This window comes from Sinocyclocheilus rhinocerous, unplaced genomic scaffold (genome assembly GCF_001515625.1).
Source record: "Sinocyclocheilus rhinocerous isolate Xijiao unplaced genomic scaffold, SAMN03320098_v1.1 scaffold706, whole genome shotgun sequence".
Taxonomy (NCBI): Eukaryota; Metazoa; Chordata; class Actinopteri; order Cypriniformes; family Cyprinidae; genus Sinocyclocheilus; species Sinocyclocheilus rhinocerous.
The window spans coordinates 105291-130769 of NW_015632479.1; the positions used below are offsets into that span (position 1 = coordinate 105291).

At 36.8% G+C, this 25479-nt stretch overlaps 3 protein-coding genes across 3 annotated transcripts in view; 2 read left to right on the forward strand and 1 right to left on the reverse strand.

Annotated features, from left to right (window-relative positions):
• LOC107742593 (DNA-directed RNA polymerase III subunit RPC5-like) overlaps positions 1 to 10486 on the forward strand; it is a 19092-nt gene extending 8606 nt beyond the window's left edge. Inside the window, exons 13-18 of the mRNA XM_016555636.1 lie at positions 1562 to 1682; positions 1768 to 1849; positions 3617 to 4165; positions 6682 to 6759; positions 7361 to 7486; positions 9216 to 10486. Of these exons, the coding sequence (XP_016411122.1) occupies positions 1562 to 1682; positions 1768 to 1849; positions 3617 to 4165; positions 6682 to 6759; positions 7361 to 7486; positions 9216 to 9272 (1013 nt within the window). The 3' untranslated portion in view covers positions 9273 to 10486. The remainder of the gene's footprint in view (positions 1 to 1561; positions 1683 to 1767; positions 1850 to 3616; positions 4166 to 6681; positions 6760 to 7360; positions 7487 to 9215) is intronic.
• Positions 10487 to 12366: 1880 nt separating this feature from the next.
• Positions 12367 to 16844, reverse strand: LOC107742601 (cerebellar degeneration-related protein 2-like). The gene is made up of 5 exons (XM_016555644.1): positions 16607 to 16844; positions 15982 to 16094; positions 15092 to 15240; positions 14876 to 15019; positions 12367 to 13375 (listed from the first exon to the last, which is right to left on the reverse strand). The coding sequence occupies exons 1-5, from the start codon at positions 16683 to 16685 to the stop codon at positions 12724 to 12726; spliced, it is 1137 nt and encodes a 378-aa protein (XP_016411130.1). The 5' UTR covers positions 16686 to 16844; the 3' UTR covers positions 12367 to 12723.
• A 3334-nt stretch (positions 16845 to 20178) lies between these two features.
• Positions 20179 to 25479, forward strand: part of LOC107742585 (ER lumen protein-retaining receptor 2) — a 9536-nt gene continuing 4235 nt past the window's right edge. Inside the window, exons 1-3 of the mRNA XM_016555625.1 lie at positions 20179 to 20449; positions 21069 to 21169; positions 24367 to 24525. Coding sequence (XP_016411111.1) covers positions 20359 to 20449; positions 21069 to 21169; positions 24367 to 24525 — 351 coding nt within the window. The 5' untranslated portion in view covers positions 20179 to 20358. The remainder of the gene's footprint in view (positions 20450 to 21068; positions 21170 to 24366; positions 24526 to 25479) is intronic.

Consider the following 25479-nt stretch of genomic DNA (forward strand, 5'->3'; position numbering starts at 1 on the left):
GCCGCCCCCCTAAAATAATGGCAGGGGAAACACTGAAGTGCTATAATTGGGTCCCTGGTGCATCTACAAAACCAGACAACGTGAAAAAGGACAACCCAGTAACTTTTTTTGCAAGCATGTGAAAAAACGAGCCGCTCAGATTTCGCTCCCCTAGTGACGTAAGAAGGGGATCTTATTATAATATCACCGCCCCTTAATCTGCATGTTTTGGTGCTGCTGTTACTTAAAATACAGATCTACTATAAACATGCGATTTCTGTCCCAGCTGTGTACCTTCACAGACATAACTGACTGTGTTTGTGTAACCTATGTGTGTTTTAAACAAACTTTTGTGTATTTGACAGTTTAAGCGCAATAAGACATGAAAGAGAACTTACTTTAGTACTGCTTTCTGTGAACCCTAGTTTAAACTGATATGGCTTTAAAACGCATGATTTCAGCATGATAGACATGGTTATCAAACCTAAACAGATGTTTTTTGTATTTGAGGTACTAGGCTCCGCCTTATTCTGGAAAAGGGGGCGGGGAGCAGCAGCTAATTTGCATTTAAAGATACAGGCACGAAAACAGCGTGTTTCCGCTTCCACTCAAAATAGGCATTTTCAAAATGATATAATAAATGATCTGTGGAGTATTATTATAATTCATCCTCAGATATTTTTTATTTTTTTTGTCATGTGACTACAGCTTCCTCCAGAGGACGTGAAGGACTTCCTGGAGCAGATGTCGGTCCCTCGATTAAACCGAGGCTGGGAGTTCCTGCTGCCCACAGATCATGATTTCATCAGAAAGCATCCTGATGTGGCTCAAAGGCAGCAGATGCTTTGGCTGGGCATTCAGTCTAAGTATGACATAAAAACTTTGAGTTTGTTGCCTTTAAAGAGAAACATTTTATCATCATCTATTCATTCCACACCGTTCCAAATACATGTTTTCTTTATTCTATGAAACACAAAAGCACTTTGTTAACCTGATAAGCACTGCTGCACTTTATACAGGATTATAATAACATGAGACTGAGTGTATATGGGGAAATTTTCATTTTGTTTTGGTGAACTAATGCTTTAGCTGAATAAGGTGAATAATTAAAGATATCGTACATAGTTCTTAATAGGAAGTGAGAATCTCCTAGTGTTTCTAAATGAGCACTATATTACAGGTTGGAAAAAGTGTTTAACTTCTCCAAAGATGACTTTGTGGCTAAAAAGGATGCTCGGATGGGTATGTTCTGACTTATTTATGTACTATATATATATATATGTAACTATACACACTACTGTTCAGAAGTTTGGGGTAAGTAAGATTTTAAAATGTTTTTGGAAGAAGTCTCTTCTGCTCAGCAAGGCTGCATTTATTTGATCAAAAATGCTGTGGGATGCCCTTTAAGACTCTTTAGACATTTGCACTGGAAAACAAGACAGAGGAAGAACATCTCTTTTTTGCGATGTTATCAGAAGGTAAATTCATTGTGTTCCCGCTAGACATTTACATTCAGAGAATGCATCGAGGGATTGTTTTGCCTGCAGAAACCCTGTGTATAAATGTTTTCCTTTGCTCGTAGTCAAGGTGATGCCGTTTGCCAATCTGATGGGGCTGCTGGCCTCGGGAACGGACTCCATCGCAGTACTGCGCTGCATCCAGCAGGTGGCGCTGCTCGTCCAGGGAAACTGGGTCGTGAAGAGGTGCGCTGTTTGTTTCCTTCCTACATTAAGTCGATGTGTGATGTTTGAGTAGATGCTGAAGTTCTGTGGTTTGTGTCTTTGGCAGTGATGTGCTGTATCCCAAAAACACCTGTAGCTCACACAGCGGCGTTCCTGCCGAAGTGCTCTGTCGTGGTCGAGACTTTGTGGTGAGCTTCATTTATATTTCTCCTTTATTTTGATTTTCGCCACATGATTGTATCATACAATTACAGATATTGCTGTCATTAGCTATATGTGACCCTGGAGCACAAAACCAGTCATAAGGGTCCATTTGTCTAAATTGAGATTTATACACCATCTGAAAGCTGAATAAATAAGCTTTAAGCTTGATGTATGGTTTGTTAGGATAGGACAATATTCGGCTGAGATACAACTATTTGAAAATCTGGAATCTGAGGGTGCAAAAAAAAAAAATCTAAATATTGAGAAAATCATCTTTAAAGTTGTCCAAATGAAGTTCTTAGCAATGCACACTACTGTTCAGAAGTTTGGGGTAAGTAAGATTTTAAAATGTTTTTGGAAGAAGTCTCTTCTGCTCAGCAAGGCTGCATTTATTTGATCAAAAATGCTGTAAAAATGTGAAATATTATTACAATTTAAAACAGCTGTTTTCAATGTGAATGTCTGTTAAACTGTAATTTATTCCTGTGATCAAAGCTGTATTTTCAGCATCATTACTCCAGTCTTCAGTGTCACATGATCTTCAGAAATCATTCTAATATGCTGATTATTAGAAACATTTCTGATTATTATCAATGTTGAAAACAGTTGTGCTGCTGAATAAATACAAAAAAAGCACAATATTACTATTTTTACTGTATTTTTGATCAAATAAATGCAGCCGTGTCTGTCGTGGTCGAGACTTTGTGGTGAGCTTCATTTATATTTCTCCTTTATTTTGATTTTCGCCACATGATTGTATCATACAATTACAGATATTGCTGTCATTAGCTATATGTGACCCTGGAGCACAAAACCAGTCATAAGGGTCCATTTGTCTAAATTGAGCTTTATACACCATCTGAAAGCTGAATAAATAAGCTTTAAGCTTGATGTATGGTTTGTTATGATAGGACAATATTCGGCTGAGATACAACTATTTGAAAATCTGGAATCTGAGGGTGCAAAAAAAAAAAATCTAAATATTGAGAAAATCATCTTTAAAGTTGTTCAAATGAAGTTCTTAGCAATGCATATTACTAAACAGGTTGGATATATAGTACATCTACTTTACCCATACAGTACTCTCATGTAGAGCAATATATACTATATAGCATATCTCAACTGTGCAATTGTTTGTATTGTTGCAAAAAGGTAAACTCTATTTTCGCAAATCTATGTATAAATTTGGATGTATATCTTTATAGCTCTATTTGCATACATACAGTACTCTCATGTAAAGCAATATATTCTAAATGTCAGCTGCTTGTTTTGTTTTTTTGTTGCAAAATTTAATTATTAATGCCGAGCTTTTTATGGAAATTTGGATGTACAGTGCCGTTCAAAAGTTTGGGATCAGAATAATTTTTTTATGTTTTTAAAGAAGTTTCTTCTGCTCATCAAGGCTGCATTTATTTGATCAGAAATACATAAAAATTGTGAAATATTATTACAATTTAAAACAGCTGTTTTCAATGTGAATGTCTGTTAAACTGTAATTTATTCCTGTGATCAAAGCTGTATTTTCAGCATCATTACTCCAGTCTTCAGTGTCACATGATCTTCAGAAATCATTCTAATATGCTGATTATTAGAAACATTTCTGATTATTATCAATGTTGAAAACAGTTAATGTTTTTGTGGAAACTGTGCTACGTTTTATTTTTCAAGATTCACAGATGAATAGAAAGTTCAAAAGAACAGCACTTTTGTAACATTAAAAATGTCTTTACTGATTTAATGCATCTCTGCAGGATGAGAATATTAGTTTCTTTCCCAAACTTTTGAACAGTGTTCGTTCTGTGTGTTCACGTCGTGTTGTGTTTGCTGCAGCGCCCGCTCACGTCAGCGGAGATCAGCGTCTGAAAGCGGCGAGGGAGAGCGCTAGAGAAAGCCACGCCCTCATGCAGAGGGAGCTGGACGCTCGGAGACCGAAGGTGTCTACAAACACGGGCTCGTCCGGTGAATCTAGCACCCCAGTGCAGGTCAAACAGGAGCCCATTAGTGACTCTGAAGAGCCCATGGACACAAACGGCTCGATCAACGGTTACCCCGACCCTACCTCTCCGCTCTCGGACCCTCATAACGGACACGGTCACGGTCACGCCTTCACCCCGGAGCTGCAGGAGTTCGTGCGGAGCACCTTCCGGAAGCATTATGTTTTGTGCCTGAGTGAAGTGAAGAGGCTGTTTAACCTGCATCTGGCCAGTTTACCCACGGGTCACTCGGTGTACGGTCACGTGACGGACCGCATGCTCCAGGACACCATCCTCCAGAGCCAGTGCAAACAGATCCTGGTGCCTGTAAGTACTGTGACGGATCATGCGGATGCTGGGCGATTTTAATGCACCGCATTGTTTTGTTTTAAACTGATTCAACATATGCATCTGTGGGGCCCTGTGACTTCATAAAAACGGAATTTACTCTATAACACGGAATGTCACGGAATTTTGTTTGGATTAGGGCTGTCGAAATCGCTGAAACTAAATTAGAATTTTGTACTTAAATATGATCAAAATTTGAATTATAGTAGAATTTAAAATGCATAATTTCCAGTTAGGGTGAAGAAAAGCTTCTGAGGCCACAAGAGGGCGCATCGAGCAAAATATTACTAATGCACGTTTATTCAAAGCATAAGATAACATGACTATCTGTGAAAAAAGTGCATAATGTTTAAAATAATGTTTATAAACCAATTATAATTAAGTTGCTTAAACAACTATAAACAAAACAGCATCATGTATGTATACAGCCAAGTCAGATCAAGTTCAGCACAAGATATATTGATATAAAAACAGGCCTGTGATATTTATTTCTTAATTTCAATATTGATTTTTTTTTTTTAAGTTTAGGCTTTTTCTTTTACATTCCAGATTCAAGTGCACTTTAATAACAATAGCCTCTCTATAATATTTTGTATAGTCCAGCACAAAATGTAATCCAGTCCAATCATATTTGTGACCCTGGACCACAAAACCAGTCATGAGGGTCAATTTTTGGAAATTGAGATTTGTGTATCATCTGAAAGCTGAATAAATAAGCTTGAAGATTGATGTGTGGTTTGTTAGGATAGAACAATATTTGGCAGAGATACAACTATTCTTCTATTAACTATTAACGAATAACTATTCTACAACTAAGTTCTTAGCAATGCATATTACTGATCAAAAATTAAGTTTTGATATATTTACGGTAGGACGTTTACAAAATATCTTCATGGAACACGATCTTTACTTAATATCCTAATGATTTTTGGCATAAAAGAAAAATGGATAATTTTGACCCATACAATGTATTGTTGGCTATTGCTACAAATATACCCCAGCGACTTAAGACTGCTTTTGTGCTCCAGAGTCACAATTATTACTATTAATGTTTGCTGATTTGGTAAATGCATTTGATCCTTGCCCTTTCAGATGTGGAGATTCACCTTAGAAAGAACCCTGATGAGAAAAGAGGTCGCTGCCATCATTAAGGTTTGTGTGTGTGTACTTGAGTGTAACAGAAGGTGGCGCTGTAAGGACAAGATGGGATGTTTTTATCTTTATAGTCTTGAAACTTTATGTAGCCATATGTTGACTTTAACCCTATAAAGCGACTGTATCGTATTTGATCCATTTCTTAGGTCTCTAAATGATCCATGTCTTCGGTCTCTGATCGATAGTTTAAGTCAAAGCTCTTTTAGTGTCATCATGTATGTATTCATAGTTTAATACAAAGGGTCGAAAGCCAATCACACAGTACATTTTTCATTTAAAAACACAAGTTGCAGTGGGATGGGAAAAAAACCCGCCATAAAGTCTCAATATATGTTTTTTTTAAAGTTAAAATTGCATCAATTTTACATGGCTTTCTAAACATGCGGCTCTTTTGTGCGAGACACGAGTGCAGCGGTGATAGATGTCCCTCTAGAAAATGCGCGAAATATGCGTTCTGTGTGAACGGCTTGGTTTCGGTTTTGATGTAAACAAATGCAACGACACTTGCATCGTCATCGCATCTCATGCGCCACTTATAACGCTGCCTCCTTAATGCACACCTAAAATTCAAATGCAACGTTTTTGCATTCGAATGTGGATTTTTATTTTAAATTCGACGAATATTCGAAATTCAAATTTTTTTATTTTTTTGACAGCCCTGGCTTGGATGAATAAATCAAAAGTAGGTCAATCCACGTAAATCAAATCGCGATATGGACTAGTATCTGTAAATATTAGGCTGCAAAAAGACTATTTAAATATGAATCCTGCATGCCTCTCTAAATTTGGACACACATGCATGAACAACATCTCCAGAACTTCCCGTTTCATTTGAGAAAAATTATCGTTGTATCATATACACTTTTGGCAGCCCTCATAGCATAACAGAAGTGATTGTATCTGTCTCACACGTGTCCCGCATGGCCCCTCAAAATCACATCTACTGTCCCGTAACAGATCTATTGCCAGGTGGTCACCCTACGTCTGAGCACAAGTGAACTGTTTTATGTTTGTTAGTTTCTGGCTTTAATTGTCTTGTATGTCTGCCCTGCTCATTGAGGTAATGTGTTTGAGTTTAAGATGTGGTCTGGTCTTTTGTTCTTAAGGCTAATTGGATTGAGGGTGTGTGTATGTATGTGTGTGTGTGTGTGGCTGGTAAACAGTCCTTATGTAACTGTTATGTTTTATAACATTCATTCATGTGCACCCACATGACGACACACACAAAGGGCAGCAACATGTCTAACAAATACTTAAAATAGTACAAAGTAATTGTCTTAATGCTAGCATTAGACAGTGCATTGGCTGTTTCTGAACTCGTTGTGTGTTTGTGTGTGTAGTTTCCTCCTCAGAGCAACGCTACGGCAGACGAGCAGAAGGTCTTCGGCCTGTGGGAGAGCGGAGAAACCTTCGACAAGGTGATTTCTGGGAGCTGCAGCCTGATTTATTGTGATTTTGAGGAGGGATGCACAGTTTTGGATTTTTGCTGATATCTGATTTGCCGATATTTGCAGATACCGATATATTTCCTTTTGTTTGGCATCTGATGTGATTTTATGACATCAATTACTGCTTTATTTAATCAAACACGTATCAGCGTAATTTTTTTTCAAACCACGATATTATCTGAACTGGCCGATAAAGGCTCAAAATGTAAACATCGGCCGGTTCCGATAATATCGGTAATATTGGTCAATTCTAATAATATCGTAATATCGGTAAATTCCGATAATATCGTGTATCACAGACACAGACTCAAAATTAGGGATGCACGATATTATAGGAACCAGCCGATAAAGGCTTAAAATGTAAACATCGGCCGGTTCCGATAATATAGTCTGTGTCTGTGATGCACGATATTATCGGAATTTACCGATATTGTCGAAACCGGCCGATGTTTACATTTTGAGCCTTTATCGGCTGGTTCCTATAATATCGTGCATCCCTGATTTTGAGTCTTGTTGTCTGTGTCTGTGACCGTTAGCAGTTAGTCCAGAATGCTTTTGTCTTCGTCCGCAGCACCGCCAGGTTCTGTACGAGATCTTCATGAAGAACTATCGCGTCAGAAGAAGCGTGATCCAGACGCGCCTCACTCAGGAGCTCAGTGACGCCGCCACCAAAACCGACGTGGATCGACTGCTCAAGGTGCCATTACAATGTTACATTTCTAGAGTTGTGCTACAAAAATAAGTAACTTTGAATACATTGTTATTTTTTTACGTTTTGTTGTAGTTTCTTATTTTAAAATGTAACCTTCGAGTTTTTCTTAATTAAGTAAACATTACTTTGTTTTCCGAACAAAATTTTTAGACAAACAAATAAAAAGTCAGGAAAAATAACACATTACAAACAATAAATTAACCAAAAAAGCTGTCAATATTTAGTTTTATTTTTAATTAAAACAATGGTATGTTTACTTTAATTATTTCTCAAATAAGTAAACATTGCTTTGATTTTCCAAATAGTTTTTCAAGTGTTAGACAAATGATTAAAAAGTCAGAAAAATAAGTAAATAACCAATTACAAGCAATAAATCATCTAATAGATACTGTCAATAGTTTTTTTCTTTTTTTTTCTATTTATTTGTATGATTGTTTATTTTGTTTTGTTTTATTAAAACAATGGTATGTCACCTTTATTCTATGTCATTTATTTCTTTCAAGTAAATTGACAGACAGGCAGATTTTAAGTATTTGTTTATTTTTTATGTTGGTTGTTTTTGGTAAACTCTTGTAAACAATATATTGAAATGATATTGTAATCATAATACTGTTTTTTGTCATATAGCTATTGGTGCTGATATGGCATTAAATCATAAATAAATCAATAAAAAAGACTGTCGGAAAAATCAAATTAATAAATAAATTACATTAAATAAATCAACTTTAATGTAAAATTCTAACTTATTTTCAACAATAAAATTTGTATGCACACATGACAACAAATAGATGCAACGCGTCTGAAATGAATATAAATATTTATATATATATATATATATACAGTGGTGTGAAAAAGTTTTTGCCCCCTTCCTGTTTTTTTAATTGTTTGCATATTTGTCACACTTAAAAGATTCAGATCATCAAACAAATTTTAATATTACACAAAGATAACCTGAGTAAATACAAACTGCAGTTTTGAAATTATGATTTCATTTATTAAGGGAAAAAAGCTGTCCAAACCTACCTCCCTACGTGAAAAATTATTTGCCCCTCCTCTTAAATCATGAAAAATAAATGAAATTATCATTTAAAAACTGCATTTTGTATTTTAATATTATCTTTCCGTAATATTAAAATTGGTTTGATGATCTGAATCTTTTAAGTGTGACAAATATGCAAAAAAAAAAAAAAAACAGGAAGGGGGCAAAAACCTTTTCATGGCACTGTATATATATATATTATTTTTATTTTTTTATTTTTTATGGTATGTAGCTTTCAAGTAAACATTTGGTTTTCCAAGTAGTAGTCAGAAAAGTAAAGTAAATGCATGCATAAATAACACATTACAAGCAATATATCAATTAAATGTAATACAACAAAATGAAACATTCAGAAATTGAAAGAGAAAAGAGATGATCAAATTAATTTATTTATTCTTATTTTTACATAGGCATTTTAAAGTTAAGAAAAACCCTACATATTAATACATAATTTTAGGCTACCAGAAAATAATAAAAATACCCCTTTAAAAAACACCAATGTAATCAGTCTGTGACTGTCATCGTTAGTCTTAGACCATCTGCTAGTAATGCATGATGTGTGTTAAGTGCAGAATATAACTGGAGCCTGAAAGCCTCTCCAGTCATCTGACTGAAGGAAAATGATTAGTGATTGTTGAAGCGAGAATGTGCTGATAACTGCTGTGTGCTGTTCAGGAGTGCTGCACGAGTTTGGGAGGGATGTGGTATCTGAAGGGAACCGTTCCCTCCTGACAGGAAAGCAGGAGCGCCGGAGATCCTGTCAATCACACGTCTCCCCCCCGCCCTCAGAGTTCAGTGAGAGGGAACGCTGCACAGGGGGGGCGGAGCCAATACACCAACCAATCACTGCCCTCGAGGACACGCCCACTTCCGGAGCCTCCGCATACGTTAACCTCTGGTCACATGAGCATCTCACGTAAAGTGCTGAAGATCCATTCGATCCTGCGTTTGCGGGAAATTAAAGTCTAAGGAAAGGAGTTGTGTGCTGAACACATAAGCAGACTATCAGTTAATGCTGGTTTTCTTTTGGTTTCTTTTTTATGATTTAATATGGAAGTAGGTATGACAGGAGATCATGGTTCATCTCATTTTATCCTGCTTGTGGCCTGCTTTTCGGCCTTGTTTATTACATTAAGCTGACTGAAAAAAAGATGTTTGATTTAATAATTTCCTTGATTTTTATTGCATATTACGTTTATTTTTCCCTGACTTCACTGTAACCCAAAGAAACACTAGATCATAATGAATCCTCTGAAATATTAATTTCTCTGCTCAAGTGAAGGCTGTGAAGCTCCCGTTGAAGTGTTTACAGCTCTGTGACAACCAAAAAAAAGGACAAAACATTTGGACACGGTTGATTCTGGAGCAGTTTAGATCAATTCAAACCCTGAAAATCGAATAAATGAATCGATGACTATTTATTGGACCTGATGGTAGATTTGCAGCAGAATGCGAAGCTCTGAATGACGTTTGCATTGAATTTATATTTGCAATCTTGTCCATTTTATTTCAGAGCGTTTATGGCATTGTGAATAAATGCGGAAGCAATTTAGACATTAATTTCTTACGAAAATAAAAAAATGCATGTTTTTTTTTTTCTTTTTTTTTTTTCTTTTTCCTAGTCATGCAAGTGAACATCCATCTGGGAGTTTTGTTGAAGTGGCTAAACTGTGTTTGGGTGTGAAAGAAAGTGCCTCTTAATTATTCAGGGGAAATATTGTATCAATATGATTTGCAATCTCGCAGTTATGACTGAAATCATCTTCACATGCACATATATAACTGTCTCTGTCTGTGTCTCTTCCACACCTGCATATGAAGCGTTCACTTTCTGTTTATTAAGCATTCCACATATTCATATTCTGGATCATCGTTGCCAAGTCCACAGCTGAAAACCCCAAATCTGACCTTTTTTATTTGTATGTCATTCTGAATAAACATTGCAACTGACATCTTGTCTTCAAAGGTTCTCATTTAATTTTTCCCTACAAAAGACTAATTTTTATTGATTTGACTGAGCTGACATTATCGGATGAGAACAAAATATGAATTGATCCGAGTAATGATGCTTTTGTCTTCTCTACAGCTGAAATTGATGTATTTTACAACATTAACACTTTTATTTTCTTGTTTGTTAATGTGAAGCTGCTTTGAAACAATCTGCATTGTATAAAGAAAATTAGGTTGCGCTTTATATTAAGGAGCCCTTGTTGCAGTTATGCAATTAAATACAAAATAATACTAATTATTTAGTTAATATGGGGTTTGGTTGGGTTTAGGGATAGTTGGATATAATTATGCATAAATTACGGTTACATCTAATAAAAATGTGTAACAAGGACATTGTAAAACTAAAATGTTAGCGAAAATTAAATTTGCAAGACTTAACTTTTTATTTTTAGTGTATTTTACATCATAAAGAAAGCAGCATCGCATATTTACATATTGCACTGAATTTACAAGGTTAATACAAAAGCGACACTCAAACTGAGAAACACTTGAGCTCCGTTAAATGCCCAAACATTACTATAATGTCAAATTATCGGGTTGTACTTTATTTTTATGATTGATTTTTCAAGAAAATATTTCATATAGTTTTAAAGAAATACAATAATAATAATAATAATAAAAACAATAGTACAAGGGGTATACATTCTGTTTTTGAGGTTAATGTCGGGTTTTATGATTGATTTTTCAAGAAAATATTTCATATAGTTTTAAAGAAATACAATAATAATAATAATAAAAACAATAGTACAAGGGGTATACATTCTGTTTTTGAGGTTAATCATTTACATATAATCATTGATTATTGATTACAGTACTTAATTGATATTTTTCACAATATGCTTGAATATGGTCAATTCTTCCATATTGTATATTTCCTTAACAGTTTCTACCTAGTGTCTTAAGTAAGCAGATGTGCTGCTTATAATACATTATACCTTTTAAATTTTTCCATTTTAGTGTCATCTCCGGTATAATGTCTGAAGATGTCAGTCTGATAAATACATTATGTCACTCAAATCTTATCAGGGGCTTAGATTAGAAGCAGACTTTCCACCGGGACTGAAGACCATGTTCTCTGACGACCACAATCTGGGTCGAAAGTCCATTTATATGCAGAATAAAGTTGAAAGTTGAACAGCTGAAAGTTCACATGATAAAAGACACTTACTTGCCCTGTTGTGGAGTTATGAATGAATGATACTAACACGACCTGACAACGAGGTGAAGACTGAAAGTAAAAGTTTGACTTCTTCAAGATAATGGATTTCCTTTAACAGATGCAACAAATGCACGGACCAGTTATGACTAAAACATACTAGACTTAATTTTACAAAGCTGTTGTAAATATATAAATATAAATCTCAATATTCACAAGAAAATAGTCTATTTTTGTATCAATTTGATAACTGCATTTCATTATTTTCACTCTTTCACATTACTGTAATGCAGACAAAATATGATATTTACATTTACATTTACATTTAGTCATTTAGCAGATGCTTTTATCCAAAGCGACTTACAAACGAGGACAACAGAAGCAATCAAAACCAAAAAGAGAGTCTCAGCTTAACGCAGTACACATAGCAAGGTTTTTTTTTAATCATATAATAAATAAAAAGAAAGAAAACAGATAGAATAGAGCAAGCTAGTGTTAGAGGTCTTTTTGCTTTTGTTAATTGTATAATAAATGAAAAGAAAACAGATAGAATACAAAAAGATTAGAGTGTTTTTTTTTAAAGCAGCAAATGAATAGAGTGCAAGTCTAAAAGGGACAAGTGTTTTTTTTTTAAGAATAGAATTAGAATAGAGAGTGCTAGAGTTAGAGGGTAATAATAAATTAATATATGTATAAATGATATACTTAAATAGTAAAACGTCTGTGCATGTTTGTGTTCATCTGTTTTTTTTTTCCTACTGAATATGTGGTAATATATAACCTGGAAATGTCTTTGTTGAGATTCATCCCACTATAAATACACAAAGATTTCCAGTACATTTAAGTTTACAGCTTTTTGTTTCACAGTGACATTTGGAAATATTTACAAAAATGCTTTATATACACTCACCAGACAATAAAAGTGGCAATAAAAGCAGACAGTAATGTGTGGTATCACACCATTCTAGTCCTGTCAGTATAATTCCCTCAGTTCAGATATAGATGCAGATCAGTGCCTCATTCAGCCTGCCTGGGCTTGATCCTGTTCTCCTTCAGGTCCTTTTTGCTCTTTTGGATAATGTTGAAAATCTCCTGAAGCAGGGCCTTGTACTCGGGCTGCTGGGAATCATTCTGTGTGTTTGTGTGCGTTTGAGCAGTTTTTTGGTTCTCGGACAACTTCCCATCCTGGCAGCGGCGCAGCAGCGTGTCGTATTTCTCCTGCAGGGCGGCGTATTGAGCATCCATCTCGTTCAGCAGAGAGATCCCATGATGCTTCCCTTCAGGCTGCTCGTTGCTTAGCAACTGCCTCTCGCTGCTGCAGCACCGCAGGCTCCGCCCCCTGTGTCCGGCCCCGCCCGCTTCATCATCCAATGGGAGGTCCACGTTGTCTTTGCTCGAGCGCAAACGCAGGCGGAGCTCCTGCACTTCAGCCTCCGTCTCGGCCAGGCTCTCCTTGTAGACTCCCAGCAGCGCTGCTCTGGGCTCCAGCTGGATGAGTTCATGCGTCAGAGCATCAGCTTCCAGCTCGGCCGCCTCTCTCTGAGCGCGCTCTGTGCTCAGCTGCGCCTGCAGGGAATCAACCGAGCGCTTGAGCTCCCAGAGCTCGTCCTGTTCCTCACGCTTCAGAGACGAGCGGCTGGTGGAAACAGAGCGCTCATGGGAAAAGCACCTGAATACATGCAGCATGGTGAGAAATCAGAGCCGTTAGTCAGATAACTGAGGTTCGAATATATGAGAATCATAATGGTATAAATTCATTCAAAAGATTGCATTTTACTGAAATCTGGAGTTGTATAGACTAAAATATTAGGTAAAATATTTACTTTTTCTGAGATCAACCAAACCAGACTTTAAAGTCGACGTGAATTGCAGTTTGCAGCCTATTTTAACGTATTTCAGAATGAAACAGGATATTCAATGAGAAAAACTGAAGGATAGGACCTAAAGTAAAGTGTCAGATATAAAGACGCAATTATGAAAAATGAAGTCGCAATTGTTAGATATAGAGCTGCAGTTGCGAACAATGAAGATGCAATTGTTAGATATAAAGTTGCAATTACGAAAAATAAAGTCGCAATTACAAACAATGAAGATGCAATTATTAGATATAAAGTTGCAATTACGAAAAATAAAGTCGCAATTACAAACAATGAAGATGCAATTATTAGATATAAAGTTGCAATTACGAAAAATTACAAAAAATTCAGTCACAATTGTTTGATATAAAGTCACAATTACAAAAAATAAAGTCACAGTTGCGCAAAATTAAGTCACAATTGTTAGATATAAAGTTGCAATTACAAAAAAATAAAGTCGCAATTACAAACAATGAAGTCACAATTGTTAGAAATAAAGTCACAGTTGCGCAAAATTAAGTCGCAATTGTTAGATATAAAGTCGCAATTACAAAAAATTAAGTCGCTATTGTTTGATATAAAGTTTCAATTACAAAAAATTAAGTCGCAATTGTTAGAAATAAAGTCACAGTTATGCAAAATGAAGTTGCAATTGTTAAATATAAAGTCGCAATTGCAAATAAAAATGGAGTCTCAATTGCTAGATATAAAGTTGCAGTTGCAAACAGTAAAATCACAATTGTTAGATATAAAGTTGCAATTACGAAAAATGAAGTAGCAATTGTTAGATATAAAGTCACAATTATGAGCAATAAAGATGCAATTACACACAATAGTTGTAATTGTTCTATATTAAGTTGCAGGTATGAGCAATAAAGTTGCAATTGTGAGCAATGAAGTCACAATTGTTAGATATAAAGCTACAGTATAAAGTTACCACTTTGAGAAATAAAGTCACAAATTTGCAAATATAAGAAATAAAGTTGGAATTGCGAGAAGTCAGCATTGTGAGAAATAACGTTGCGAATGTACATGCAACTAAACTAAATATAGCATATTTTCCTTTTCTTGCGTCATACAACCCTGCCCGCGTGAACTCCAGCAGATTAAGCCGAGTCAGGCAGGAATATAAATGTGTGGGAAGGAAGTTCTGCTAAGCCTGAAACCTAAGAATGAGAAGCAGCTAATTTGTTTCTTTACTAATCCACTTGACCGTGACCGTTTAAAGGCCACTAGTTTCACAGACTCGACCTACTGTAGCACAAAACACAGTGGCGGGTTAAAATGCACAAAAATGTGTTGCAAAAACCTACTTGTGTAACTGACAGGTCTCCTTGCACTGAACTCTATCACAATCACTGGACCGGGTCTGTTCATCAGAAACCAGCTTCGGCTTCTGCATGTCTCTCTGGAGCTCCTCCACCTGAGTCTGCAGCCCTTCCACCGTCTCTGTGAGCCTGCGATCAGGAGAAACGCAATTGAAAGTATACCATCCTTCGCTTCATTTACAATCATTTCTGAAGTCTTACCCTTCGATCTTCAGCTGAGCCGCTCTGTTCTCCATCACCAGTCGCTGGTTTTTCAGCTCCAGGTCTTGTGCGGTTAAGTCCAGCTGCTCGTAGACTTTAGCGTGCTGATCGTTCACTGACCTCAGCAAATCCACCTGTTTAGAAAGATACTGAACAAAGAGAAAGAAACATTAAACTACAATCAAACGGGTTCAGATACCTGAGCTTTAACTGCATCAGCTTAAGGACAATTTAAAGGCTTTTCCTCAGTTATTCTTAGCAAAATGCAAATCAAATGTGACCCTGGACCACAAAACCAGTCATAAGGGTCAATTTTTTTAAATTGGGATGTATACACTGTTTCAAAGCTGAATAAATAATCTTTCCATTGATGTATGGTTTGTTAGGATAGGGCAATATTTGGCTGAGATACAACTATTTGAAAATCTGGAATCTGAGGGTGCAAAAAAATCTAAATATTGAGAAAATCATCTTTAAAGTTGTCCAAATGAAGTTCTTAGCAATGCATATTACTAATCAAAAATTAAGTTTTGATATATTTACGGTAGGAAATTCACAAAATATCTTCATGGAACATGATCTTTACTTAATATCCTAATGATTTTTGGCATAAAAGAAAAATCAATAATTTTGACCCATACAATGGATTTTTGGCTATTGCTACAAATATACCCCAGCGACTTAAAACAAATAAGTCACAAATAAGTTTGATTGCCTTTTAAGATAAGACAAAGATTTATACAATCATAAAATCACTTGATAATGCAGAAGATGTAGCTAGAGGAACTGTGTCAATAAAAGACTGCTTTTCTGTGCATATGAAGGTTTCCATTAACTCAAAACAGAGAGTTTGGTCAGAAATAGATAGATCGATCGCTTGATAGCAGTACCTCTATCTCCTGTATCTGTTCCTGGTTGCTGATGTACATCTGTTGGAGCGTCTCTTCTAAGTCTCTGTTCTGCTCCAATAAATTTTTACCCAATTCGGCGGCCAAATGAAGATCTGCATGAAGAGAGGGACGCATCTAATGAGCAACCACAACTAAAAAAAACACTGGTTTTGAACCATTTTAATTTATGCATATCAGTATTTGTAAATCTGGTTGATGGTGCAATCATTTGGACATCAGGTTATCTCTGTCACTAGGAGTGTTTAGTTACTTCTCCTTCTTCTTCACCTAAGGTCACAACTCAAGAAAATGAGAAAGCGATCTGATTATCGCATCAGTTCATTACAAAGCTGATTTCACTCTCTCTTGTCAAACAGACTGTCATGTCATCCTGTCAGGATGTGATGGAGAGTCACAAAACACACAACTAAACACACTTCCTTCAATCATCATCAGCAAAATACATTCGATGAAGACTACGATTAAATGGAGACTGAATGAAGGCACATTCTTAATCACCTTATTGTTAACAAAATAAGCCAATCTAGAGTTCTTCTTCCACATTTTCATTTAAAAAGTATTATTACCTGAACTTTTACAGTACGTCAGATAAAGAATAACTCACCATGTTCCAGATCTTGATGATCGTACCATGGTTCTTCCTCTTTGATATCAAATTCTCCTTCTGTAATGTCTGTGAGCATCTTTAGTCAGTCAAGCAGAACAGCTGAGGAGCCTTTAGTTTTTATGCTAAACTCTAATGAAATTGTTGTTCAGATAATCTCCAGTCAGCAAATGTATAGTATCTATTTCTTTTTCCTTTTCAAATTGTTGAAAATTCTTTCACTAAGACGTAGCCTGTGTGTCTGTGCATGATGATCTGGATCTGAACTGAGTGTTCTTGTCTCTTCAGCCGCGTGCGCACTCTGTGCTGAATGACACTGTGACGCGTGAACACGCCTGGTTATCTGCAGACTGTACAGAGTAACCTACATACAATCTCTGAAGACCTTTGTGTGTGTGTGTGTGTGTGTGTGTGAGAGAGATTGTGTGTGTGTGTGTGTGTGTGTGTGTGTGTGAGAGAGAGAGAGAGAGAGAGAGAGTGTGTGTGTGTGTGAGAGAGAGAGAGTGTGTGTGTGTGTGTGTGTGTGAGAGAGAGAGAGAGAGAGAGAGAGTGTGTGTGTGTGTGAGAGAGAGAGAGTGTGTGTGTGTGTGTGTGTGTGAGAGAGAGAGAGAGAGAGAGAGAGTGTGTGTGTGTGTGAGAGAGAGAGAGTGTGTGTGTGTGTGTGTGTGTGAGAGAGAGAGAGAGAGAGAGAGAGTGTGTGTGTGTGTGAGAGAGAGAGAGTGTGTGTGTGTGTGTGTGTGTGAGAGAGAGAGAGAGAGAGAGAGAGTGTGTGTGTGTGTGAGAGAGAGAGAGTGTGTGTGTGTGTGTGTGTGTGAGAGAGAGAGAGAGAGAGAGAGAGTGTGTGTGTGTGTGAGAGAGAGAGAGTGTGTGTGTGTGTGTGTGTGTGAGAGAGAGAGAGAGAGAGAGAGAGTGTGTGTGTGTGTGAGAGAGAGAGAGTGTGTGTGTGTGTGTGTGTGTGAGAGAGAGAGAGAGAGAGAGAGAGTGTGTGTGTGTGTGAGAGAGAGAGAGTGTGTGTGTGTGTGTGTGTGTGAGAGAGAGAGAGAGAGAGAGAGAGTGTGTGTGTGTGTGAGAGAGAGAGAGTGTGTGTGTGTGTGTGTGTGTGAGAGAGAGAGAGAGAGAGAGAGAGTGTGTGTGTGTGTGAGAGAGAGAGAGTGTGTGTGTGTGTGTGTGTGTGAGAGAGAGAGAGAGAGAGAGGACCAAATGTGATAATGAAACTGACTAGTGAGGACATTTTAAATCACGTTTCACACATTAGAGCAGATATCCTGTAAATCCCAAGAGCCTCCAACATGCGCCGCCTGGTGGTAACACCGGATATGACCGGTCACGTGCTCTGTCGGGCTCTTTTAAATGTAACACAGTCAGGAAGTGAACTTTTCTTAAAAAAAGAAGTTTTCTTACTCAAACTAGCTGAATAATGCAAGTTAACTTTATTTATTTATTTTATATAATTGAAATCATTTGAATGATTCAATGATAATTGTGCAGCCCTAATTAAACCATGTTTTTTGTTACTTGGTAATGCAGTATGCTCAAACATTTACCGTGGTAGCACCATGGTATTCTTTGAAGCCCAGTGGAACACCATGTAAATACTATGCTACACAAATACAATTTTCAGGACCATTACCATAATGTATAATACAATCCCATGGTGTTGGAACCATCACTGTTGTGCTCGCATTGACACAAAGTACCATGGTATTACCATAGTTTTTGGTACTACGGTATTGCTATGTGAAAGTCTATTTTGGATGAATTTAGTGATAGTGTATATCATATTATCATGTTATTACCAACTTAAAACCATCACTGTTGTGGTTGCATGGTTTTTGGATATAAGATCATGATTTTCTACATTTACCTTGATAGTACCATGGTATTCTCTGAAGTCCTTTGCAGCACCATGTAAATATAGTGACATAACCATTCATTGCCACAGTGTTTATTAAAATACCACAGTATTACAATCTGAAACCATTACATAAGCATGGTATTACTATGGTTTTAGGGGGGACAACATTATTTTATACCTTTACCGTTATTAATATTTGAAATCCACATGGTAATCACTCATAACCATAGTATATATCAAAATACTATGGTATTACCAATTTAAAACCATCGCTAATATGCTTGCATTTACACTAGCATCTATCTATCTATCTATCTGTCTATCTATCTATCTATCTATCTATCTATCTATCTATCTATCTATCTATCTATCTATCTATCTATCTCTAAACTACACAGATCCTCACAGGCAGGATCCAACAAACTTCAATCACAGGACACAACTTTCTTTAAACAAACCGGAGGAAAAGAAACCGAGACGGCAGAAACTCGAAGTAGGCGGGGCTTTAGTAAAAACTCTCGTGTCGTCACGTGTCACTTGTTACTTTTCTCTGCGTTGTTCCGAGCGGACCAATCAGAGTCGTCTGCGATTACTGGCCCATGCTTTTACTTTATAGAACTTTATTACGCGGATTCGCATTTAGCATTCAAATGCTTGCAAAATACTATGGTATTACCAATTTAAAACCATCGCTAATGTGCTTGCATTTACACTAGCATCTATCTATCTGTCTATCTATCTATCTATCTATCTATCTCTAAACTCCACAGATCCTCACGAGCAGGATCCAACAAACTTCAATCACAGGACACAACTTTACAGAAACAAACCGGAGGAAAAGAAACCGAGACGGCAGAAACTCGAAGTAGGCGGGGCTTTAGTAAAAACTCTCGTGTCGTCACGTGTCACTTGTTACTTTTCTCTGCGTTGTTCCGAGCGGACCAATCAGAGTCGTCTGCGATTACTGGCCCATGCTTTTACTTTATAGAACTTTATTACGCGGATTCGCATTTAGCATTCAAATGCTTGCAATCATGTAAATGTCTATATTTTATCACTTATATTTTTAGTATATAACCAAGACCAAAAGAGTCGCCTCGGTGTTCGGGGCCTCCGCGCGCCCCCTAGAGGAAAAAACACCGTGTTTGCAAACAATTAATTTCTCGTCCTGCGGTGTTCGCCTCCCAGTGACGAACACCGAGCATCACCGTGGCCACGTCATCTTTCAGAATCAGTCGGGAACAGAACAGCCGTGTTTACTGCGACGCTTCAACAAGCCATTCTCCAGATCCACAGAAACATGAACGTATTCAGACTGACGGGGGATCTCTCCCATTTAGCAGCCATCATCATCCTCAACTCCACAGATCCTCACGGGCAGGATCCAACAAACTTCAATCACAGGACACAACTTTACAGAAACAAACCGGAGGAAAAGAAACCGAGACGGCAGAAACTCGAAGTAGGCGGGGCTTTAGTAAAAACTCTCGTGTCGTCACGTGTCACTTGTTACTTTTCTCTGCGTTGTTCCGAGCGGACCAATCAGAGTCGTCTGCGATTACTGGCCCATGCTTTTACTTTATAGAACTTTATTACGCGGATTCGCATTTAGCATTCAAATGCTTGCACTCATGTAAATGTCTATATTTTATCACTTATATTTTTAGTATATAACCAAGACCAAAAGAGTCGCCTCGGTGTTCGGAGCCTCCGCGCGCCCCCTAGAGGAAAAATCACCGTGTTTGCAAACAATTAATTTCTCGTCCTGCGGTGTTCGCCTCCCAGTGACGAACACCGAGCATCACCGTGGCCACGTCATCTTTCAGAATCAGTCGGGAACAGAACAGCCGTGTTTACTGCGACGCTTCAACAAGCCATTCTCCAGATCCACAGAAACATGAACGTATTCAGACTGACGGGGGATCTCTCCCATTTAGCAGCCATCATCATCCTCCTGCTGAAGATCTGGAAAACCAGGTCGTGTGCGGGTGAGTAACGCGCAGTGTGCTCTATTTAGGGCTGTTTTTGAGTGTGTGAACTTCACGTTTGGTGAAAGTCTGTTTGTGTGATTTGATTATATGCGAGCTGATCCGCTCGTTTGCCTTGTGAGCTCTTGCACTAGTCCTCATTCGAGTGGAGTAAACAAGTGCTGGTGTTTTATGTTTGAATGCACGGTTGTTATGTGAGTTGCATTGCTTTTGAGTTGCTCCAGTGAACTAGAGAGTGAGTTGCATGGCATATGCATCAAAAGCAATAGCGATTTGAACCAAATGTATGTTGTTAAACCTGTTTAGCTTCGGAGTTTTGCTCTATGTTGGTTATCAGGCTGTAGATAACATTCTTTGGTTCTGATTGCATGCTCTGACCTCTGACGTGGCAGCAGGATCTTATTAGAATATTGTTTGTTTTACACTGACAGATCTCTGGGTTTGTTTTAATGTTGTTTTGTGACCTTGTTGTACAAGAACTGTTTGCTTGTGCATGCTACACTGGCCATTATTGATGCCAATGGTATATAAAGCGAGCTGAAAGCTTGAAATGGGGTTCAGTTTGAGGAAAGGAGACAGAATTGTGTTGAAATGCATGTTGTTGCTGTTTGTTTTTCAGGAATCTCTGGGAAGAGTCAGATCCTCTTTGCCTTGGTGTTCACCAGCCGCTATCTGGACCTTCTCACTGCCTTCATTTCCTTCTACAACAGCAGCATGAAGGTGAAGTTGAGCTGATTAAAGTTCAAAACATGCACACATCCACAAACCCACCAGACCTGTCATATTAAATATGTTGAGGCAAAACATTACAGACTGAATGCTGTGCTATAACAGACAACTTGTAGAAAACGAATGGGAGAAATCTACTCTAGAATATGGATGTGCATGAACTCCACCGGCCTGAAAAACACTATTTTCTTTTTTGTTAAAAGACAAACACAGAGGAAACAATAACTGTAATTTGGTTTATATATATATTCTTTAATATTTTGTATTATTAGATGGGTTGTCATGGTGTCAGACAATATTCATCTCTAAAATATACACCATTTTTATATAAAATAATTAAAATAATACAAATATTATAAAACAATGCATAATATTTTCTATTAACACAGCTTTGTTACATGTGTTAAAAACAGTGAATTTTTTACAAATCCAATGCATGGCGTGCGCGTGTGTGTGTGTATATATATATATATATATATACACACAAACACACACACATGCGCCATGCATTGTATTTGTAAAAAATGTCTATATATATATATATATATGCCCTCTACTAATATTGGCATCCTTGGTAAATGTGAGCAAAGGCGGCTGTGAAAATAAATCTGCATCGTTTATCTTTTTGATCTTTCATTCAAAAAATTCATTAAATTCTAACCTATCATTGAAGTGAAAGAACTGAAAGTGGGGGGGAATCTCATTATGAAATAAATGTTTTTCTCCAATGCATGTTGGCTACAATTATTGTCCCCTCTAGAAATTCTTATGAGTAAAATATCTCTGAAATATATTCCCATTCATATTTACACATTTTTTAGCACACCAGGGTGACTAGAAGCATGACATTGTCCAGTCATGGCTTCCTGTTCCACAGGATTATAAATATGAGGGAAAACAAAGGCCAAATTCCATTAATCATCTACCACAAAGAGTAAAACCAAAGAATACAGTTCTGAAAATCTCCATTTCCACCATCAGGGCAATAATTAAGAAGTTCCAATCAACTAAAGATATTACAAATCTGCGTGGAAGAAGACGTGTGTCTATATCATCCTAATGCACGGTGAGGAGGAGAGTTTGAGCGGCCAAAGACTCTCTGAGGATCACGGCTGGAGAACTGCAGAGATTAGTTGAGTCTTGGGGTCAGAAAGCGTAAAAATATCAAACAGCCCCAACATCATCAGCACATTTCACGAGAAGTCCTCCTCATCTTATAACAGGCCGTGGTTAGATCTTCCATCAGGACAATGATCCAAAAACAAACATCAAAATCAATACAAAAATTGGCCGTCCCAGTTCCCTGACCTGATCATGCAATAATTGGGTGCCAATAATTGTGACTAACGTGAACTAGAGAGAGCATTTGTGACCCTGGAGCACAAAACCAGTCATAAGGGTCCATTTCAGAACATCTGAAAGCTGAATAAATAAGCTTTCCATTGATGTATGGTTTGTTAGGATCGGACAATATTTGGCTGAGATACAACTATTTGAAAATCTGGAATCTGAGGGTGCAAAAAAAATCTAAATATTGAGAAAATCATCTTTAAAGTTGTTCAAATGAAGTTCTTAGCAATGCATATTACTAATCAAAAATTAAGTTTTGATATATTTACAGTAGGACATTTACAAAATATCTTCATGGAACATGATCTTTACTTAATATCCTAATGATTTTTGGCATAAAAGAAAAATGTATAATTTTGACCCATACAATGTATTTTTGGCTATTGCTACAAATATACCTGTGCTACTTAACACTGCTTTTGTGCTCCAGGGTCACATTTATTTCATAATGAGATTTTCCCCCCACTTTCTATTGTTTAACCTCAATGAACGGTTAGAATTTTGTGAATTTTTTGAATGAAAGATCAAAAGGATATGCTTTTATATTTCCTGTGATGGTCATTTTTGACCTCAAAGTTTACAAGTGTGGCCATTTTTTAGTTCCCATGATTTCTGTGTGTGTTCATATAGCAAGTGCCTTAAAAGTCTCCAACTTTTGTGTCATTCTGATTAGGGGTGTGTGCGATATTGACAAAAAATAATATCTCAATACTTTCTGGGATTTTATCGATAACGATAATTTGACGATAGTTTGCTGAGTGTGTTATTGTGCTGGTATCTTAAGCACTGCCGTGGACAGCTGATTTCTAAAGTTTTTAATATTCTTCATATTCTGTGTGCTGGTCAGTTCACACTGATATAAATTAATCTTTTCCGATAAGTTTAAACTGATTTTTACATTGTATGGGCATTTTTACCTTTATAAAGCCATTTTCTCTAAAAGTGTCCATTATCTTTTGAGTCAAATTCTTACATTTAATCAATGAATTAGAATAATAAGACATTTGGGCTGTTACCGAGCAAATGAAATCAACACAGAAGCTGCATCTGAAGAGGCATTTAGATGTATTTACACACTGTTTAATGCAAGACATGAATGCATTTAACCTGCAATTACAAATGCATAAATAATGTTTTGATATATTAAACATAAAACGTTTAATACTGATATTTGAAATTATTTAAATAATAAAAGAAACTTTAAATGTGAAAAATTAAAACCGCCAGTAGGTGGCAGCAAGTCACTGTTAATAAGTGAGTCATTTCGACCGAACCGAATCATTTAAATGTTTGATTCATTCAGGAACGAAACACCGTCATGTTGCTCAAAGACACAAAACAGCGCTGTGGCTGTGCTTGGAATTATTTTTGTTGGCGAAATAACGCAAAAACAGGAAATATGGCATCTAAAACGTAAGTCTCTTAATTAACTTCTAGTTTATTGAACTGTTGTAAAACAAATCAATATCACATTTGTAATCATGGTCATTTTTGGAGAAAAACGGCACTCTTCGTGTGAAATTGATTAACTGAATTTGAATTTGTGATCATTCTAAATTTTATTTTATTAGACTGAATCATGCAGTGAAAGAACGCACTGTAAATGCGCTTCACGTAATGTAGCTTATGCGTGAGCTTATGGGTGTTTTGAATGGTTTTTGCAAAATACTCGATAATGTCAAACCGCACATCGTTAAAACAACAATTACGATATTATCGCAGACTATATATATCGCACACCCCTAATTCTGATGAAGTACAAAAACATTAAATTCAAAATGTTGAGATGGTTAAAGAGACTTTTTTCTAACATTGTTTTGTTGCATGTTTCCATGCAGGTCATCTATATCGCATGTGCCTACGCCACGGTTTACCTGATATACGTTAAGTTCAAGGCCACGTATGATGGCAACCACGACACTTTCAGGGTGGAGTTCCTGGTCGTTCCAGTCGGCGGTCTGGCCTTCCTCGTCAACCATGACTTCTCTCCTTTAGAGGTTAGAGAGCAAATCCATACTTGCATTTAGGGCTGGGCGATATGGGCAAAAATTCATATCTCGGTATTTTTTGGCCGATTTGCGATATACGGTATATACCTCGGTATTTTTGTTTTTGGATTTATATCATGTGCAAAAAAGGGTTAAAATCACATTTCATTCTAACATTGTAACATTGCAATCTAAAAACAAAAATAAGGCTTTTAAATCGGAAGTTAAATTCACTAAACTAAAAATGAAAATAAATGAGTTGTGTTAGGCTATTTAGATTATTCCATTATAGTCACTTTAGTCAGTGCTATCATAAAAATACACTTGCTTGTAGGTTTAAAATTCTACATGTCACATTTATTGTCCAACTACAAATGAAGAGTTCATTTGCAAAAACCGATAACACAATAATTATTATTATTATTATTTTTTTTTTTTCAGAAATCACGCGTTTTTTTTATTGCGCATTCCAAGTACCGTAATATCAATCAAACTGCAGTTGGGTTGTTTTGATTAAGTAATAATAACGTAAACAAATACAGGTAATTTACAAGATTATAGTTAATTGAAAGTATGTTTTTTTTTTAATCTTCTCCACATTTCATGTTTTAGAGTTTAAAAAACACTGGTTTAATCTTTGTAATCTCCTCAGATGATAATGTAGACGCCTGACAAACGTTGTTGTTGTTGTGATCATAAACTGTATGGATGTGATTACACGCGATACACAGAGCTTTTCCCTCACTATTGTAACGCGCTGCTTTTGCAAGCTTCCGTGAAAACGTTTCAGCTTTTATTTTCCTTTTTCGCCTGAAGAAGATATCACAGGTTCATCAAGTTCGTCAAAATTATCCATCCTCGATCACTTTTAGTCAGCTTTGACGAAACTCCTCTCAGCTAGCACGTCTTTTCAAAGTGAAAGTAGCCTTGTCCCCTGACCTGAATACAGTGCGCTGATTCGCT